Source organism: Stenella coeruleoalba, assembly GCF_951394435.1.
Source record: "Stenella coeruleoalba genome assembly, chromosome: 7".
NCBI lineage: Eukaryota > Metazoa > Chordata > Mammalia > Artiodactyla > Delphinidae > Stenella > Stenella coeruleoalba.
In genome coordinates this window covers 87830023-87849972 of record NC_137153.1, presented here as the reverse complement: position 1 = coordinate 87849972, position 19950 = coordinate 87830023, and the positions used below count along the sequence as shown (strand labels likewise).

At 40.2% G+C, this 19950-nt stretch overlaps 2 protein-coding genes across 3 annotated transcripts in view; one reads left to right on the top strand and one right to left on the bottom strand.

The window, feature by feature from the left end:
• Positions 1 to 6524, bottom strand: part of FRMPD1 (FERM and PDZ domain containing 1) — a 151148-nt gene extending 144624 nt beyond the window's left edge. Inside the window, exons 1-2 of one of the 2 annotated variants that reach the window (XM_079925716.1) lie at positions 6410 to 6524; positions 6061 to 6139 (exon numbers count right to left, since the gene is read on the bottom strand). The gene's annotated coding sequence lies outside the window, so the exon portion shown is untranslated. Of the gene's footprint in view, positions 1 to 3001; positions 3040 to 6060; positions 6140 to 6409 lie in introns of those variants that run through there. The other variant, XM_079925717.1, reaches the window with a different exon arrangement.
• Positions 6525 to 6604: 80 nt separating this feature from the next.
• Positions 6605 to 10606, top strand: TOMM5 (translocase of outer mitochondrial membrane 5). The gene is made up of 2 exons (XM_079925733.1): positions 6605 to 6855; positions 9741 to 10606. The coding sequence occupies exons 1-2, from the start codon at positions 6735 to 6737 to the stop codon at positions 9773 to 9775; spliced, it is 156 nt and encodes a 51-aa protein (XP_079781859.1). The 5' UTR covers positions 6605 to 6734; the 3' UTR covers positions 9776 to 10606.
• Positions 10607 to 19950: the final 9344 nt, after the last annotated feature.

Below are 19950 nucleotides of genomic sequence, written 5' to 3'. Positions count from 1 at the left end.
ACTCTCACCACTATTATTCAACATAGTTTTGGAAGTTTTAGCCACAGCAATCAGAGAAAAAAAAGGAATCCAAATCAGAAAAGAAGTAAAGCTGTCACTGTTTGCAGATGACATGATACTATACATAGAGAATCCTAAAGATGTTACCAGAAAACTACTAGAGCTAATCAATGAATTTGGTAAAGTTGCAGGATACAAAATTAATGCACAGAAATCTCTTGCATTCCTATACACTAATGATGAAAAATCTGAAAGTGAAATCAAGAAAACACTCCCATTTACCACTGCAATGAAAAGAATGAAATAGCTAGGAATAAACTTACCTAAGGAGACAAAAGATGTGTATGCAGAAAATTATAAGACACTGATGAAAGAAATTAAAGACGATACAAATAGATGGAGAGATATACCATGTTCTTGGATTGGAAGAATCAACATTGTGAAAATGACTATACTACCCAAAGCAATCTATAGATTCAGTGTAATCCCTGTCAAACTACCAATGGCATTTTTCACAGAACTAGAACAAAAAATTGCACAATTTGTATGGAAATACAAAAGGCTCCAAATAGCTAAAGCAATCCTGAGAAAGAAAAACAGAGCTGGAGGAATCAGGCTACCTGACTTCAGACTATACTACAAAGCTACAGTAATCAAGACAGTATGGTACTGGCACAAAAACAGAAATATAGATCAATGGAACAGGATAGAAAGCCCAGAGATAAACCCACACACATATGGTCACCTTATCTTTGATAAAGGAGGCAAGAATATACAATGGAGAAAAGACAGCCTCTTCAATAAGCAGTGCTGGGAAAACTGGACAGCTACATGTAAAAGAATGAAATTAGAACACTTCCTAACACCATACAAAAAATAAACTCAAAATGGATTAAAGACCTAAATGTAAGGCCAGACACTATCAAACTCTTAGAGGAAAACATAGGCAGAACACTCCATGACATAAATCACAGCAAGATCCTTTTTGACCCACTTCCTAGAGAAATGGAAATAAAAACAAAAATAAAGAAATGGGACCTAATGAATCTTAAGAGCTTTTGCACAGCAAAGGAAACCATAAACAAGATGAAAAGACAACCCTCAGAATGGGAGAAAGTATTTGCAAATGAAGCAACTGACAAAGGATTAATCTCCAAAATATACCAGCAGCTTATGCAGCTCAATATCAAAAAATCAAACAACCCAGACCAAAAATGGGCAGAAAACCTAAATAGACATTTCTCCAAAGAAGATATACAGATTGCCAACAAACATATAAAAGGATGCTCAACATCACTAATCATTAGAGAAATGAAAATCAAAACTACAGTGAGGTATCACCTCACACCAGTCAGAATGGCCATCATCAGTAACTCTACAAACAATAAATGCTGGAGAGGGTGTGGAGAAAAGGGAATCTTCTTGCATCGTTGGTGGGAATGTAAATTGATACAGCCACTATGGAGGTTCCTTAAAAAACTAAAAATAGAACTACCATATGACCCAGCAATCCCACTACTGGGCATATACCCTGATAAAACCATAATTCAAAAAGAGTCATGTACCAAAATGTTTATTGCAGCTCTATTTACAATAGCCAGGACATGGAAGCAACCTAAGTGTCCATCGACAGATGAATACATAAAGAAGATGTGGCACGTATATACAATGGAATATTACTCAGCCATAAAAAGCAACGAAATTGAGTTACTTGTAGTGAGGTGGATGGACCTAGAGACTGTCATTCAGAGTGAAGTAAGTCAGAAAGAGAAAAACAAATACCATATGCTAACACATATACATGGAATCTAAAAAAAGAAAAAATGGTTCTGAAGAACCTAGTGACAGGACAGGAATAAAGACACAGACGTAGAGAATGGACTTGAGGACACGGGGAGGGGGAAGGGTAAGCTGGGACGAAGTGAGAGAGTGGTATTGACATATATACACTACTAAATGTAAAATAGATGGCTAGTGGGAAGCAGCTGCATTGCATGGGGAGATCAGCTCGATGCTTTTTGACCACCTAGAGGGGTGGGATAGGGAGGGTGGGAGGGAGATGCAAGAGGGAGGGGATATGGGGATATATGTATACATATAGCCGATTAACTTTGTTATACAGCAGAAACTAACACAACATTGTAAAGCAATTATACTGCAATAAAGATGTTAAAAAATAATATAATAAAATAGTATGTACCATATGATCCATTTTGGTAAAAAATAGGTATGTAAATAAGTATATATACACACACATACACACATATGTATAAAGAGAGACAGAGAGATAGCTATATATGTATATGATAGAAGAAGAAAGCTTGAAAGGATTATTACCAATGTCAAAGGTGGTTGTGGGATCATGGGGGATTATTACTTTCTTTTTTTCTCTAATTCTGTATTTTCTAAATTTTAGGATAATAAACACGTACTTTTGTGTGAAAAGTTATGTTATAAACATACAACATGGGTTTAATATAATTCTATTGCTAAAAATAAATTAAAGCAAGTAAATCTTAAAGTTCATTCTTCAAATTTCCCTATGATATGTTAAAATTATTTAAATGATTTTTATGTAGCCAAACAAAAGCAAGTTGTACTGACATAATGAGAAATAAGTAACTATATAAAAATATGTAGAATTTTGGGTAAATTTCTTTTGCAGACAGTTTCCTTTCAATCTAATATACAAAGCTACCAATTTTTTAATTCTAAAGGTTAGCATATATGAAATTTACTCATTCTTTCATTCACTCAGGGGGTACTTGCTGAGTTTTCACCATGTATAAATACCTGTCCTGAATTGTTTGGAGGCTTAAAGTGCATGTTGCTTGTTCTTGAGGTGCTTGCATTCTACTGGGAAAGAGATCAACAAAGTCCAGACAACAAAATAATAACAGACAGAAAACAGGGTATGATAGGAAGCAAATACCAGTGAGGTGAAGGTTATCAAAATTCTACTCATCTTTGAGGCTCAAAAGGCCTCTCTTCCTGAAGATACCTCTTGCTGCGCAGTAATTCCTAGAAGTCTTATCTCATCTGATGGGTGAGGACTCTGGTTAGCATCTGTCACACAGCAGAGGGCCCAAGTGTCCTTTCCTTGTCCTGACCTTTGTTTCATTTATTGTGGGTCCTGAGTGGACTTCAAAGTCAAGTTTATTTTGGGAACACCAGACCACGTTCATCTCCTGAAGGAATGAGGAAGGTGAAGTGTGGAGCTAGATAATAACACAGCCCAGATTAATTACTGGTGATGGGTGTGGAAACATGGAAAGAAGGGCTCCCTTCAGCCTGCTGATGAATAACAGCCACCCCTTATCCTGTCCCTTCCAAATTGGTGTTCAACAACATCCCATTCTTCCAATCCTTACTCCTGAGGGGAGGATTATCAGCGAGAATATCCTCAAAGTATCGAAAGCTGCAAGGCATGATAGGGAAAAGTGCTGAACTGGGAGCCCAGACTCCTACCCTAGCTCCAGCTGGCTCTGCTTCTAACCAGCTTCTCTCTGGACCTCAGTTTTCTCATCTGAAGGGGTTGAACTGTTCAATATGTGAAACCTACACATTCCCTATAAATTAGAAACCACAAGCTTCCTGGGACTATATGTTGGAATTATTCCCCAACCATGAGTTCATCTGTCAATCTCTGACCTTGCAAATATAAATTCGTCTCCAGTGATAGAAATTAAAACACTTAATTCTCTTATAGGTAGGTTGTACACACTGAACGCTTGTGTGTAGTACTGTCTGGGAAGTTGAGGCAAAGGAAATGGCTCCTAAACTCCTCCTGGGATTGAAATGGAAAATAAGACAGGCTATGACATCAGCTACCATCTCCTCTGTGATCAGACTAAATAATACAAATATCAATATTAAATTATGCATGCATACTTTTTATTTTTGCCTTTCATGGCAAATCACAAGGAATCTTTTGCTTTTAGCCTTTAGTGCAAGGTTATGAAGGAAGAACAGGAAAGGATCTCAGCATTTTAGAGCTGCAAGTGATTTTAAAGATTAGACCCAAGGGCTTCCCTGGTGGCACAGTGGTTGAGAGTCTGCCTGCCGATGCAGGGGATGCAGGTTCGTGCCCCGGTCTGGGAAGATCCCACACGCCACAGAGAGGCTACAGCAGTCAGTAGGCCCGCGTATCGCAAAAAAAAAAAAAAAAAAAAAAAAAAAGATTGGACCCAAGTCCTTCATCATTCCAACGAGGAACAAAATGAGGGGTCCAAGATGTGAAACAACTCACTCCAGTGTTAACTTCCTGAAGTATGTTCTCAGTTTGCTTCAGCTAAGCCAACCATAACTGGACAATACCACTACCTACATGCTAAACAAACAAACAAACAAAAACCACTGAAAGAAAAGACAAAGAAAGTAGTCAAACCTCTTATAAAGTTTCCTCCATTACAGCTAGAGGAACCATGCAAGGGGAAGAGAGCTCATCAGGATGAACATTTCTGAGACAGGAACAGTTCACCTCCTAGACTGCATCCAGAATCAATTCCTCACCCCAAGACACAGCTGTGCCATATTTCCACCCACTACTTTCCTGTCTCTCTATAGGGAGGCAAGCACCAGACCTTTTGAAGAGAACTGTTACAAGAATCATGTTGCCTTTAACAAATCAGCAATTTACAACCATATCATCAAGTAAACATTGGATGAATGAAATTCAAATGCTAAAAATCTGTTCTATTTCACCAAGAAACATGATTTTCTATTAATTTCTCCCCTCTTAGGTTCCCTATGAATCCAGGGAAGTTACTTAAGAGCATCTTAGTAGAGAAAAAAAAAATTGGTAGTTCCATATGAGAACTGTTTACCTAAACTCGGTCAGCATTGGGGATCTAGGTTACTGGGATCACATAAGAACTCATTCCTTCCCAGTCCGTTTTGCCTCACTATTCAGATGGATGCAATACGTTACATCCTTCTTATCATGGAAAACACACACACTGGTCTTTTGATGTTTCACCACATTTGATAATATTTTGACATCCATACACTCCAGACCAGAATGTCCTAGATGACACAACTAGAATTCAAATGCATAGACTGTTAGAACTGAAAGGGACTGCAAGAGAACTGAATCATATCTCCTCCCTTTACAACTAAAGAAACATAGTTGCAGCTAAACAGAGACTTGAGCCTCATCACATGGCTAGATAATGGCAGGGCCAGATCTGAAGGCTACATCTCCAGTCTTCTTGTTCAAGTTCTTTCCACAGCCTCCACTGCTTTCCAGCATCAGTGCAGGCTTTCTAAACACTCTTGAAGGGTTAGATGGAGCTATTCCTTGGGAGTCAGCCCCTCCCATTCCAGAGCTGCCTCTGCTATTCCACTACATGAATTATAGATGCAAGAGGTTACTAAAGCCTGAATAGGCAGATGAGCTACCTTCCTTGACCTAATGTGTTACATTCTGTCAATCAGGAAGGTGGGCAGCAATACTTAGTTATCAGTTGCTCCCATAGTAAATTACTCTTCGAATCTACCTAAAATCCATTGTTGCTATGCAATGCAGGAGCATTCTGATTTTGAATTATGTGAGCAATTCAGTCATCTGGTTCATGTCTAAGAATTATACATGGCTAGTTGGCATGCATAATTTGGGGCAGCAGCCTTCTAACAACTGTTTTGATGACTCTGTGACAGGAAATCTGGTTGCATTAAATTCCTACCTTCTGGCTCCAGGGATGCCCATCCAAGCAGGCACTAATGTCTAATAAAGACTAACAGGTGAACAACAGGGTTCAGGGGAAAGAGAATTCAACTTGACATTATAATTATTTGCATTAGAACCCCACCTCTGCCCATCACTAGCAGAAGGACTTTAAGCATTACACTTGGTTTCTAAGCCTCTCTGCCCTTATCTGTAAACTTTGAACAGAGCTAAATTTCATTTACATATACTGTATTACTGGGCCAATACTACAATTTGTGACGACCAGTTAACCCCAGAAATGAGAAGACGACAATAATACGGAAAATGTTAAAAATTCTGTGTCTGGGATGCTACCGGTCTAACTAGGTATAAAACCCTGCTCAGCCACTTACTAGTTGTGTAATCTTGAGCAAATTTCATCATCTTCGTCCTTTTCTTTTCGTTTATCATTCATTAAAAAGTTCAAAAATCCTGAAAATAGAAGACTAGAATTAACTAAAATGATACACTAATTACCAGTTTATGCAATTTTCAGTATTTTGCTAATATCCTTTCATCTCTCTTTCCCAACATTTTTTTTTCCTCGAGGTATTTTAAAGCACATTTGGGCAAGTTGTTGTTTTAAAGATGTCTGTGCTTCAATTTTCTCATCTAGGAAATGAAGATTATAATATCGAATTCATGGGGTAGAACTGTACTTCGTATTCAATAAATGTTAACTATTATTATTTATGGTGATACCTATGTGCACCGCCCCCTCTGAGGCGTAAAAGCACTTTGCAGCTCCGAGCGCGCCTCTCAGGACAGAGGTTGTTAAATAAACAACCTGGAAGAACAGCCTGGAAGAGCCCGAGTCCTGCGTGGCTAATATTACGTGCACCCCCTTCAGGCCGCCTTCGTTCAGAACAGTTCAGTTTAAGGATGAAGTTTGTCCTTCGCAGGCTCCCGTCGCCACGCGTGAAAATGAGGGGCGGGAACAGGAAATGGGGTTAGGCCGAGTGCCGGCGCTGGGAGGCAGCTGAGAAGAGCAGAGGGCGGCCGCTGGAAGACGTGAGGAAGAGCTACGATGTTCCGGATCGAGGGCCTTGCGCCGAAGCTGGACCCGGAGGAGATGAAACGGAAGATGCGCGAGGATGTGATCTCCTCCATACGGAACTTCCTCATCTATGTGGCCCTGCTGCGAGTCAGTGAGTGTCCTTCCAGGCTGTGGCCGTGAGACTAGCAGGGAACTCGCCGACACTGCCCGCCCAACTCTGGTCTCACCGGCCTTTTGGGGTCCCTGGGGCGGAGCTAAGCGGTCGCGGGGTGCAAGGGACGTGCACGTCGAGGGCAGCGGGCGCATGCGCGCGTTGCTTAGGCTCTGCGGGTCTGGGTGGGGGTACCGGAGTGCAAGCGGCGGCTGGGACCGCGAGGTTAATCACCCAGTCCTGCCCTGTCTTAAGAGCGTTTGAATTGAAAGATTCTGTAAGCTCATCCCCCAGAGCAAGTTTCTCGTTTTGCAGACAGAAAAACTGGCATCTAGAGTGGAGAAATGGCTGGCTCAAGGTCACTCATCGATTCGGTGAATGATCTTGGCCTAGAATCCAGAGTTCTTAACTGACTGCCAAGTTTCCTTACATCAGGGCTTACTTCTGAAATCCAAAAGCTTTTGTTCCTTTTATTTGTAGAGGGTGAAGTAAATAATTACCTTTTTTTCTTTCTTCTTTTTTTTTTAAGAAGAATAAAGGATATGAGTCTATAGGATTAATGATAATACCTGAGGGTTTAGTTGACTTTTACGTTTTGTAGAAACTTTGCATTGCCTGAGTTTGACAATAGCCCTTTGAGAGAGGCAGGGCCTAAGTCTCTGTATATCCCCTTTGCAAATGTGAACTCGACTTTCAGAGGGGACTTATGCAAAGTATTAGAATTGCAAGCACACAATATTAGAGCTGGATGCAGTTTTATAGATTAGTTCTCTATTTTTACGGATAGGAATCTCAGAAGTGAATTGCCCCTTCCATTTGCCGCTTCATTTTCATTTCAGCATTCTTTCCATTGTTCCTTGCTGTACATTGTTGACAGGTCTGGATGGAGAGGCAGAGATGATTCAGATAGATGAAGACCGTACCAAGTCTTCATGAGACTCGTGGAAGGCTCATGTTGGGTCTAAGGCCAGAGCTCTTGAGGTCTAGTCTCCCTTATTCTGCCCCTTTCACTGCCTGTGGTGTTAACTATGGTTTCCCAGAGGAGGGAGCCCTGGTGAACAGAAACTCCCAAATCATCTTGCTCCTTCAGCAGCTTTTTACAACTCCCAACTTTACTTATTTCCTCCTCTTACCTTTTTTTGGTTGACTTAGCTACCAGTAAAATATTTGCTTCTTCTCAGTGACCTTTGTATTTAAGATGAATCAAAAAAAATTTTTTAAACAATACTGTTCCTTATCCCTTTTTAAATTGAGATATAATTTGCACGTTATTCAATTCACCCATTTAAAGTGTACAATTCATTGATTCTTAGTATAGTCAGAGTTGTGCAGCCATCACCGCAATCTGTTTTAGAATATTTTCTTCCCCTCTGAGAGAAACACCATGCCCATTAGTTGTCATTCCCCCATTTTACACCGTCCCCAGCCCCTGGCAACCACTAATTGACTTTTTGTCTTTATAGATTTCCCTATTCTGGACACTTTATATAAATGGCATTGTACAATATGTGACCATTTGTGTTTAGGATAATTTTTCAAGGTTTGTTCACACTGTAGCATGTATCAGTATTTCCTTCCTTTTTATTGCTGAATAATATTCCATTGTATGGATATCCTACACTTTGTTTATCCATTGTTTTGATGACTGTTACTTTTTTTTCTGATAAGAATTAGTTTTAAAAAAAAAAGCCTGGGCATACTGCTGACTTGGTCAGCTTCTGACATATTTCAATATCTTCAGTTTAGTATTAACAGAATGTTCTATTAATTTAGTATGGGTGTTGAGAAATAATCTGGCAGCTTTTTTGGTCACAACCTTTTTTTTCCCAATATTTTTAAGTTTGATAAAATACATATAAAATTTACCATCTTAACTATTTTTAAGTGTTTGGGTTAGTGGTATTAAATTCATAATATTGTATAATCATCACCACCATCTCCAGAACCCTTTTCAGCTTGTAAAACTGAAACTCTGTAGCTATTAAACAGTAATTCCCCATTCCCCACTCTTCCCAGCTGCTGGCAGCCACCATTTTTTTTTTTTTTTTTTTGAGGAACCACTATACTGTGCTCCATAGCAGCTACACCGTTTTACATTTCCAGCAACAGTGCACAAGCATTCCAGTTTCTCCACATCCTTGCCAAACAGTTCTTTTGTTAGTAGCCATCCTAGTGGGTGTGAAGTGGTATCTTGCTGTAGTTTTATTTTGCATTTCCCTAACGATTAATGATGCTGAGCATCTCTTCATGTGCTTATTTTGGCCATGGCACTGTTACACAAGGCAGTAATATCACTTCTTTTGATCCCTGTGACAACACTTCTTTGTTTTCTAGACATTTATATCTTCACCACCCTACTCATAATAACTGACGTAGGACTGTATCAGATGTGAACAGGAGCATGTAAATGTCATATAACTAATTAGTGGGGGAACCAAAATATGTGTCCAGCTCTTCTGGATCCCTACTTCAATGTTTTCCCACACTCTCTGTCTTTCAAATGTGTTTTTAAAAGTGAAAGATGCCATTTTGTTTCTTCTAGAGTTCTGTTCCTTTGACGGTTAAATCACAAAGTAAAGGCTTGTCATTTGAAGGAGGATTGGATTTCCTCTTTATCGTCCTAAGAGCGAAAACTACCTGGAGAAAAGATTTTATATAGTGAAAAATGAACTTTGTAATAATTCTAGCTGCATGATGGTGGGATGGGCTACCTTGAAAGACAGTGATTCCCTTTGGCTGGGTGTGCAGGCAGAGGCTTGGCCACATTTGGAGTTGTTTTGAAAAATATGTTGAACTATAAGGTTTATCTCCCAATCTTGTAATTCCATATGTAACTTGTGATTATCTGGATCTAAAAACAAATTCTGGATTTATTTTTCTTCCAGCTCCTTTTATCTTAAAGAAATTGGACAGCATATGAAGAGTGGGCTTCACGTGTGAATGCATGATATGAAGAACCTGGTTACAGTTTCTACTGCTATCTGCAGATGAATAGACCCAGAAAAATGTAAGAGACTCTTTGATTAAATGGACATAAAAATTCTACTTGTTAAGAGCAAGTTTGGCTCTGGTAACTGACCTTTATAGCTAAAAGATAAAACTATTTGGGAAGTATGAAGAGACGTACCTGTGATATTCAGCCTCGGTGAACGTTGGTGTTATTGTACATGATGTCAAACTCCGTTTTCTAGCAAGTATTAATTATAAGGGAATTATGTCTGCAATGGCACTGTCGTGTGAGTCATTTCTGTGTACTTTTTTTACTTCTGTCTGGAGTATATTTGTTGAAGAGTTCCTTTCCATTAGTTATGTTTTATTGAAGCCAGCACACACCATGTCATTTAAGCACAGGACCATTAGTCTCTCTCTCTCTCTCTCTCTATATATATATATTTATTTTTATTTTATTTATTTATTTATTTATTTTTGCAGTTCGTGGGCCTCTCACTGTTGTGGCCTCTCCCGTTGCGGAGCACAGGCTCCGGACATGCAGGCTCAGTGGCCATGGCTCACGGGCCCAGCCGCTCTGTGGCATGTGGGATCTTCCCAGACCTGGGCATGAACCCGTGTCCCATGCGTTGGCAGGCGGACTCTGAACCACTGCGCCACCAGGGAAGCCGTATATTTTTAATAAATGTACCAACTAAGAAAAATAGGGCTTTTATTTTTCTTAACCCACTTTTTGCTGCAAACCAGCAGTCACTGGTGAGACTACTATAATGTTGTGACTATTACAAACTGCATTAAATTGAGTTCCTCTTGTTTTGGACTGGAGAATTTGCTAATCCTGATAAAACAACATGGTTTTATTCTTAAGCAGTCTTTATGAAAGGCAACATTACTGCTTGATGCTGAGAATATGTAATACCACCAAAGGGGGAAAACGCTGTATTTTTAAGTCAGGTAGTTCTCCAAGTTTGTTGGGAGAAGGGGAAAGTCCTTAACCTTCTTCCCAGGTACAACTACATTCACTTCTTTTTAGCTAATTATATTGAGTTTACCTTCTTGTCCTAAGTAACATGATTATGTTGTTACTTTATGATTTTTCTGTTTTAGACATTGCCTACTGACTTCTCCATGCATGTAAGGATTTGTGTCTCTTCCCTCTCCTTTCCTCCATCTCTCATGCATGTCATTTCTACTTCCTTCCAGTGTACTTATTAGTGTTGATTTTGATTAGATTGATTTCATTAGGACTCCAAATGCTGTTTGTTGTTTTCTTTTCCTGCACATCTTTTTGATTTTCCTAGGCTTAGTTTTCTGTGAACTTATCACACTAAATCAGCTAAACTTTTTGCCATTTATCTAAATCGCTGATAATCTTCTATGCCTGACGCGTGGCTGTATTCTCAGGTCTTCCTTCAGCATCATCCTGGGAATTCTTTTTCTCTCTTCTCCCATATTGGGTCTCTTGTTTTCCATATCTCGTGTCCCGTATGTGTCTGTTCACTGAGTCTCTATATTGAGTACAGTACCCGTACCCATAACTGCCTGGTATCTCAGAATCCAGAGAACTCTCTATTTTACCCTTTTCAGAAAATAAAATTCTAATCTGGGGAGGGAGTTGGGGAAGAGAGGCTACTTAACTGTAGAGTTGCAGAGAGCATCCAACTACCTTCAACCAATTCTTTTCTTCTTAGTGTGTATGCCTTCGTGCCCTACTTCCAAAGGTACATGAAACCACCAGTTCCTGAACCTTTTAGGAATTCTGTGGTGTAAATTGGGTGTTGTTTGTTTTGCTTTTCCTATTGCTGACTCAGAATTCGGTTTTCTACCAGGTTATTTACTACTTGTCCACCTGCTTTCCAGCTTCTTACTTTGTTGCTATTGTCTCCTCTCCTCCTTTTCCATCCTTTCAGGTTTATACCTAGACAGTCTTTAAACAAACATCTTAAAAATCTTTGATGTTGTTTAATGGAACTTCCGGAGGGAGTGGAAGTAGTAGCGGGTGCTCAATCCACCATCTTTGCCCAGACAGCATGTATTTTAACCCTGTGATGCTGTGTTTCATGTTGGTAATTTATATCCATCCTTGACTTAAAGGGGTGCAGTATATAGTACTGTGATCATAAACACCTTATTTTGAGTCCTGGCTGCGACGCTTATGAGATGGATGACTTGTAGCAACTGAATGTCTGTATCTCATTTTCTTCATCTGTAAAATTAGCATAATAGAAACATTTATCTACTTCAGTGTGTTGTAAGGATGAAATGAGAGAATGCAAGTAGAGCACAGTGCTGACGTTTGGTAAACACTAGTTGTTATCAATGGTTCGTCTTTGGTATAAGGTGTTTATAAGTGATTTGCGCTGGCATTCACCCCACTAATAGATTTCATTCATATTTCCACATGCTATGAGATAGCATGCTTATCCTCTAATTATATACAAACTTCAAAATTACTGAACACTAAAAAAAAAAAAAAATTACTGAACACTTAAAATTCATTACCTAAAAACAGCCTTAATCCATCAGTGTTAATGCCATTTTACAGATGGGGAGTTTGAGACTGGAAGTTTCAGTGGCTAATACATAGCAGCTGGCCAAAGTTTAGGGCCTTTTAATGTTTATTTATTTATTTCGTACCCTGTCCTTTAGTGTTTTTCTTTGTGGGGGGTGGTGATTGTTACCCTGGTTCCAGCACATGTTCAAGTTACAATAAGAGAAAATGTGATGGTGCAGTTTTTTACAGCTGACTTTTAAAAATTCAGGCCATAAACTCCACCAGGGGTGTCTAATGCTTGTAATTAACAGTTCTGAAATAGTAATTAGAAAACAGAAGTAGGAATTTTGCTCCTAAATTAGGCTAGTATTCTTCTGCTACCAGTGAATTTCATTTTCAGACTGCTTTATCATTGCTCTTTGTAGTTCTTCTGTGAAGTGAGTTAGCATTTCAATTACAGTGTGTTCCATAGTTTGTAGGTGGGTAAACTTGGGCCTAGATTTGGAGTGAAGAACAAGTGAGGAATCAGCTTCTCTTTCTCTTCCCCCTACTTTGCTTGGGCTGAGTGTCTCTCTTTACCTATAAGATCCAAGCACCAGAGAGTGTTGTAGATAGTATCAAAAGGAAATCGGCCAGACATTTTACTCTGTTTTGCTATGACTTGATCACTGGATAAATTCTGCTTGTAGCTTAGGTCATCAAAGAAGCCACTAAAGCAGGAATTGGCGAGCTTTCTGTTCACAGTCAGATTGTAAATACTTTAGGCTTTGTGGGCTCTGTGGTCCCTGTCAACTCTTCAGTTGCAGTGTGAAAACAGCCTTAGACAATATGTAAGCCAATGAGCATGGCTGTGTTCAAATAAAACTATGCAGAATTGTGGCAGGCTGGATTTGGCTTTTAGGACACCTGCTCTGAAGTGAAGGGCAGAATTTGGCAAAGTGTGAAATGGCCTCCAACATTACAGAACTGTTTTATTATTTTAAAGGTGAGACGTTTGTTCTGTTGCAAATTATATAGGGAAAATGATTTCACATAGGGTCTGGCTTTTTAAAGTCCCAGAGATTAATAATTCATTGATCGGTTACTGAGTTTCTGTTATATGCCATGCTCTTGTGCCAGAAGCTGGGAATGGACAGTCATGGGACAGCCGTTTTGGTCTATAATTCATCGTAGGATTCCATACAAGTGGACGTCTGGAGGACCTCACCTTGCTGGAGGTTTAGACTTGAAGGATTAACTGTGGTTGTCTATGAGAAAAGGTTAGAGAAGGGAGCGCCAGGCAGGAATCATATTGATTAAGGTGTTCAAATCATATTGATCAAGGGGAGTTCAAAATTGCTTACTTAAACCTAGATGCAATGTAGGGACTAGGTTTGAAGGGGAGATCAAGGAGGATGAATGAGCAGACCAGTATTGATTCAGATAAATGTAGTGTAGGGGAAAGAAGGAATTCAGGGAAGGCTCTGGAGGTGTAGAGATTATTTCTGGATGGACCCAGTGTAATCACAACGGTCTTATGAGAGGGAGAAAGAAGGTGCAAAGTCAGAGAAGATATTACAACAGAAGCAGAGGTGGGAATGATGTGGCCACAAGCCAAGGAATGTGGGCAGCCTCTGTGTTCCAGAAGCTGGGAAGGGTGAGGCACAGATTCTCCCCTAGAGCCTCTGGAAGGACCACAGGTCTGCTGACACCTTAACTTTAACCCCTTAAGACCTGTTTCAAACTTCTGACCACCACAACTGTAAGATAATTTGTGTTGTTTTAAGCCACTAAGTTTGAATAGTTTATTAGAGCAGCAATAGCAAACTAGTACATTTATAGCACTTCTTCCTCCATCTCCTGTTATCATGGCCTCATCCTCTTCATATCTAGGGTAAATCCCTTACCTGTTCTACCATCTTTTGCAAACTTTATTATTCACTGACTATGTGATCATTCTTGAAATACTTTCTGGTCCTGGATTATCTTCTCTTTATAAACTTCCAGCCCATTAAAGACCATGGCTTTAATTACCATCTATTTAGAAGAAACTCCCAATGTTTATTTCCAGTTGAAATGTTGGCCATGTTTGGATATCCATATGCTCACTCAGCATCTCCATCTCACCAATATTTTCAGCTTAGCAGATCCAAAACTGAACCCATTATTTTTCACTTGAAACTTGTTGCCTAATTCAGTAAATGGTACCATCAACACAGCTGCTTAAACCAGAAATCAGGGAGTTTTCCTTGAATCCTTAATTATACATCTCCAAAGTCCCTCTTGCCATCTTAGCTACGTATTCAGAGGTTTGGAGATAAGGACACAGACATTTTGGGTGGGGGCATTCTGCCTACCACGTGTAATAAAGCGTTAGATGTGGTGGGGAAAAGTTGAAAGAGTTTCCTTCTGCCCAGATCTGCTTTCTCTGGAAAGACATTTGCTGACCTCAGTCCTCCTTAGTCTTAGTCACTCAATCCCACAGCCATAGCCTAGATTTAATTTCCTTCCTCCAATACAAATAACTTAGCCCCACCAGACTCTATCATGGATCTATTCACCCTACCACCTAGTTTCTGTGCTTCATTGCCTTCATGCCTCAACTTATACCCCATTAGCCATCATTGTAATCATTCTTGCATACACCGTCAACACTCTTCCCTCCCTCTAGCTTCATTGTACTTTTCTGGCAAAACCCCACCTTGGTTAAACCCAGCTCTTTGCCTACTCTGTGCAGTGGAAAGTGTTTGTAAAGAAACATCCTGACAGGTTCTACCTGGAAAATAATGACTGCTGAACCTCAGTTGGGTCCTGCAGGACCACTATGTTTCCTTAGTTCATTCTTCTCCAGTAGATAAACATTTAATACCTTCTCAAACCTCCAGGATCTCCCCTCATCTTCAAGCTCAGCTGATGTTGTTGCTTCTTCTTTCCCTGAGAAAATAGAGGCATCCAGAGGAAAGCTTCCATAAAGTTACCCCTTGATAACCCACCCACCAGCATTTGTTCCCTCCCTCCTGTTAGGAAAGTCTGCTCCTACTTAAGGCCAGACCCATCCCACATGCACACAATCAGTCCCACCCGCATCAACTACCCAAGGATCATGATCCATCAGTTCTCCCTTACTTTTCTTTCTTTATTGGATCATTCCCAATAGTATTCAAAAGGGCTGTGATTTCTTCTATTTTAAAAAGAATTTTTTTTTAAAAGCCCTGTTGACAGTCTGTTCCCTGGAGCAGATGCTGAGATTTTGTGCAGGAGGTTTTGGGGGGAATATTTTTGGGAAAAACACTTTAGAGTGCACGTGAAACAAGTTTGGGCAGGAGAAGTTGAACTGTGGTGCAGCTGCAAATACGGACACCTAGGACTGTCCCAGTTTTAGCACTGAAACCTCTCAGTCCTGGGCAAGCCAGAATGTTTGGTCGCCCTAGTTGCAAAAGCACCTTTAGTCAGTCCCACAGGTAACTGATGCTGGGATGGCCCTTCAGAGAAGTCCTGAACAAGGCAGGAGGGCAGGGCCTTTGGACCCTTGCATCAACTAGCCGTTGCGTAGGGGCTGGTGGGCAGGTGTATTGCAGTGGAGGCAGCTTCCTTCAGCTGACCTGAGGGGGATGCAGCTGTGAGGTGTCAGCAGCTAACACTCCTAGCCGCTGGGGGAATGAGTTTCTTCGTCCCAAAGTTGCGATCTGGGTGGTTCAGTACAGCATCTACCATAGTCCTCTTGAATCCTCAGCCCTCTCCATCTGCCATCCCATTTCTGTGCTCTCAGTTAAATGCCTCAATAAGGTGGCTTTTATTTTCATTCCTTCCTCTCATGGTCTCCTGAACCCACTCCAGTTAGGTTTGCATCCCCACGAATCTTCTGAAACTGCTCTTGTCAGGGTTAACACTGACCTGTCTTACCCTGTCAGCAGCATTTAACACACTACCTCTTACTATTTTAACCACCTTGTGGGCCTTCTTAATTTTCCTCTTATCCACCCTTTCTATTCCACTTATCCACCCTTCCTCAGATTCTTCTGCTGGTTCTTCATCTCTAACCTCTGAAACTTGCAGTGCCCCAGGCTTTACTCCTCAGACCTCTTTATTTACAGTATAGATTCTGCTCTGACTCTTGGTGATCTCACCTGATCTCTTGGCTTTAAATGACATTTATGGGCTGAGAACTCTCAAATTTATATCTCCAGCCTACACGTCTCCCCTTAATTCCAAACTTGTCCAATAACAAACTCCCAGTCGTCCCCTTTCATGAAACCCACTCCTCTCAGTAACAGGAGATGATAATTCTGTCTTTCCAGTTGCTTAAACTAAAACCCCAAGTGTCAGCCTTGACTCCTCTCTTTCATGTCCCACACCAATCCTTCAGAAAACCCTACTGGCCCCTGAGTCAGAATCAGAATCTGACCTCTTCTCACTAACTTCATTGCCACCACCCTGGTCCAATCCACCATCATCACTTTTCTGAATTATTGCAACAGCCTCCTAACTAGACTCCCTGCTTCCACCCTTGCCCCTCTGCAGTCTGTCCTCAACACAGCAATCAATGGTTCTCTGAAAATTTAAGCCAGAAAATGTCACTACAGCTGAAAAACCTTCAGTGGCTTCCTGTCTTATTCAGAATAAAAGCCAAAGTGCTTCTGGTTGCCCATAAGTTCTGTACAGTCTGGTCCTCATTACTTCTCTGATCTTATCTTTTATGATTCTCCTCTCCCTCACTGCACTCTGGCCATACTGGCCTTCTTGCTTCCTCAAACAAACAGACATGCTACTGCCTCAGGGTCTTTGCACTGGCTGTTTCCTTTGCCTAGGATGCTCTGTTCCTTTAGATTTCCAAGTGCCTCAGTCCCTCTCCTTGGGTCTCCGCTTAAATGGCATTTTTCCATTGAGGCCTTTACCAACTCCTTTAAAGGTTATAAGATGTTTCAATTTGTGAAAACCCAGCAAGTTGTAGACTTAGGATATTTGCATTTTTCTGTAGTTACATTATATTTCAACATATTTTTTTTTATTACAAGCTCTTCGGCACTCTATACCCCCCTTCTTTATTTTTCTTCCTGGCATTTACTTTTTTCCTAATTTATTTTGTTAATTGTCTCCTTTCGCTAAATATATGCTTGATGAGGACAGGGGTTTTGTCTTACTATGTTTCACTGTAGTATCCCAGTACCTAGAAGAGTGCCTGGCACCTAGTAGGCACTCAGTATTCATTGAATAATAGAATGGAAGTAGAGTGGAGTTGTTTTTTTTAACTAGTTGTGGGAAGTGTGAGAGTGAGCTAACTAGAAAAATGTCAGATGGTATTAGAACCCCAGTTAAGATAGGTGATCATGAATTTGCAGTGCTTGGATGTGGGCTTTTTCTCTAGCACTGCTCTGCTGCCTAAGCTCAGAGAAGGTGGAGGGTTGGATTCTTCCGGGGGTGGGGCTTGCCACGTGGATAAGGTGATCTGACAGGGTCAGGGAGTGACTGAAATAATGCACAAGGCATCTAAGCTTGGATAAGGAGGAAAAAGCAGGAGGGAGCTGATGGCCAGGAAGAAAACAGAAGGGTCAGTTCCTGCTGAGGGCAGCTGTAGGAATGGGAAGTAGCCCTGAAGACCTGTTATGCCCAAAATACCTTTCCTTCACTTTCATTGGAGAGAAAAGTTCCTATCCTGAAAAACAGAATCCATTCATTTTGTTTTCCGAAGCGAGACGTAATCTCCAACTTGTGGCCTTTCAGGCTGTTAGTACAAGATCAGAGTTTGTGTTTCACAGCTAAGCATATATGGAGTAATCTGACAAGGACCACATCTAACCTACTACCACAATTTACCCTCCCCCAAGTTATATGTTTATTTAGGAGGAAAGAAAGTAGCTAAGTGCAGATATGTTCATGATACCAAGAGACTGAAGACTAATTTTTATGGGACAATGCGAAACATAATGAAGACTACTGCTGGGTGTGATACGTACGGCAATGGGAGGTTATATGATGCTTTTCTTCCCCAAATTCAAATTGCATTGTCTCTGATTATTTGAGCTGATAGAAGGGAAGCAATATAGAGATTACTTAAAATAATAAAGATATTGCAAAAAAGGGTTTTAGAAATGTGGTAGATAAGAATTAAAGCCAGGAGATGATCAAATAAATTGCTCATCTTAACATCATTAGTAAAATTCAGCATTTATATGTTTTCAGTGTACTTTTGAGTAAAATTTAATAAGCTTACTATTGAATCTTTACATCAATTGTAGAATTTCATACTCAATTTTTGTAATATCCATTGTTTTCATTGGTCACAAGCATATGAAACAAATGACAAGGATTCTTTACTGAACATAAAAGTGTAAGTAAAATCTCAAACCTATTAAATCAAAAAAAAATCATTCTTAGTAAAATACTGTTGTTAGCTTAGTGAAACAATGATGCTGTTAAAGAAGTTGAAGAGAAAGGCACTTAGTTTAACACCTACTTTTCCCTCTTTAACCTAACCCTGTTAGCAAGCTTTCTACTACTGTTTAGAAATTCATCACCATAGGGCTTCCCTGGTGGCACAGTGATTAAGAATCTGCCTGCCAGCGCAGGGATCACAGGTTTGAGCCCTGGTCCGGGAAGATCCCACATGCTGTGGAGCAACTAAGCCGGTGCACCACAACTACTGAGCCTGCGCTCTAGAGCCCGCGAGCCACAACTACTGAGCCCGTGTGCCACAATTACTGAAGCCCGCGTGCCTAGAACCCATGCTCCCAACAAGAGAAGCCGCTGCAATGAGAAGCCTGCGCACAGTAATGAAGAGTAGCCCCCACTCACCGCAACTAGAGAAAAGCCTGCCTGCAGCAACAAGACCCAATGCAGCCAAAAATAAATAAAATAAAATAAAATAAATTAATTTTTTAAAAAGTTCATCACCATAAAAAGAATTTGTATTTTTTACATTGTTGTTCCCTAAGTTGCAAGGTGCTTACTCCTGATCTGACAGAAAGTACTTAATTTTTTTCAGCCTGTTAAGTGTATTGAACTTAGATCACTTAATTATCTCACCTTCCTTGAGTTTACACAGAATAGCAGAGGAAGAACTGGGGGGAGCCTAGAAACTGCTAGATACTATAGACTCAGACTATCACTTATTTCCTTCTTCCCAATTCCATGCGTAAATAAGATGGTAAAATAGCATATTTTTAATACTTGTTTCTTGGTAGGAAAGGGGCTTAAGATAAATATGTCTCCATGTTTATGGGTAACTGATGTTCTTTTCACACAAAATTTTAAGAGTAAATGGGTGCTAGGTGTCATGTACTTGGGAATTAAAGAATGCATACTAGGGGCATTTGGGAGCATTTTCATGCACAGATACCTGCCAAAGGAGAAGTTCAAGTATAATAGGGAAAAGAACACTGGCAGTGTCAGGCATCATGTGCAGAGGGCTTTTCGAAAACAAGCTGCAAACCACACAAGAAACTTTTAAACAAAGACCTACTGAATCAGAATTGCTATGGATGGAGCACAGGACTCTATTTTGTAAAGCATCCAGGTGACTTAATTGGCCCAGGCTCTGCTTTGGGTAACCAGACCTTAAATTAAGGTCTTTTCAAATCTGAAATTCTGGACTGGTTTAGGAATAAGATCAAGCAAAATTAAAGATGAAAGGAATTTTTTAGCTTGCATCAGTAAAATTACAACACTAAGGTCTC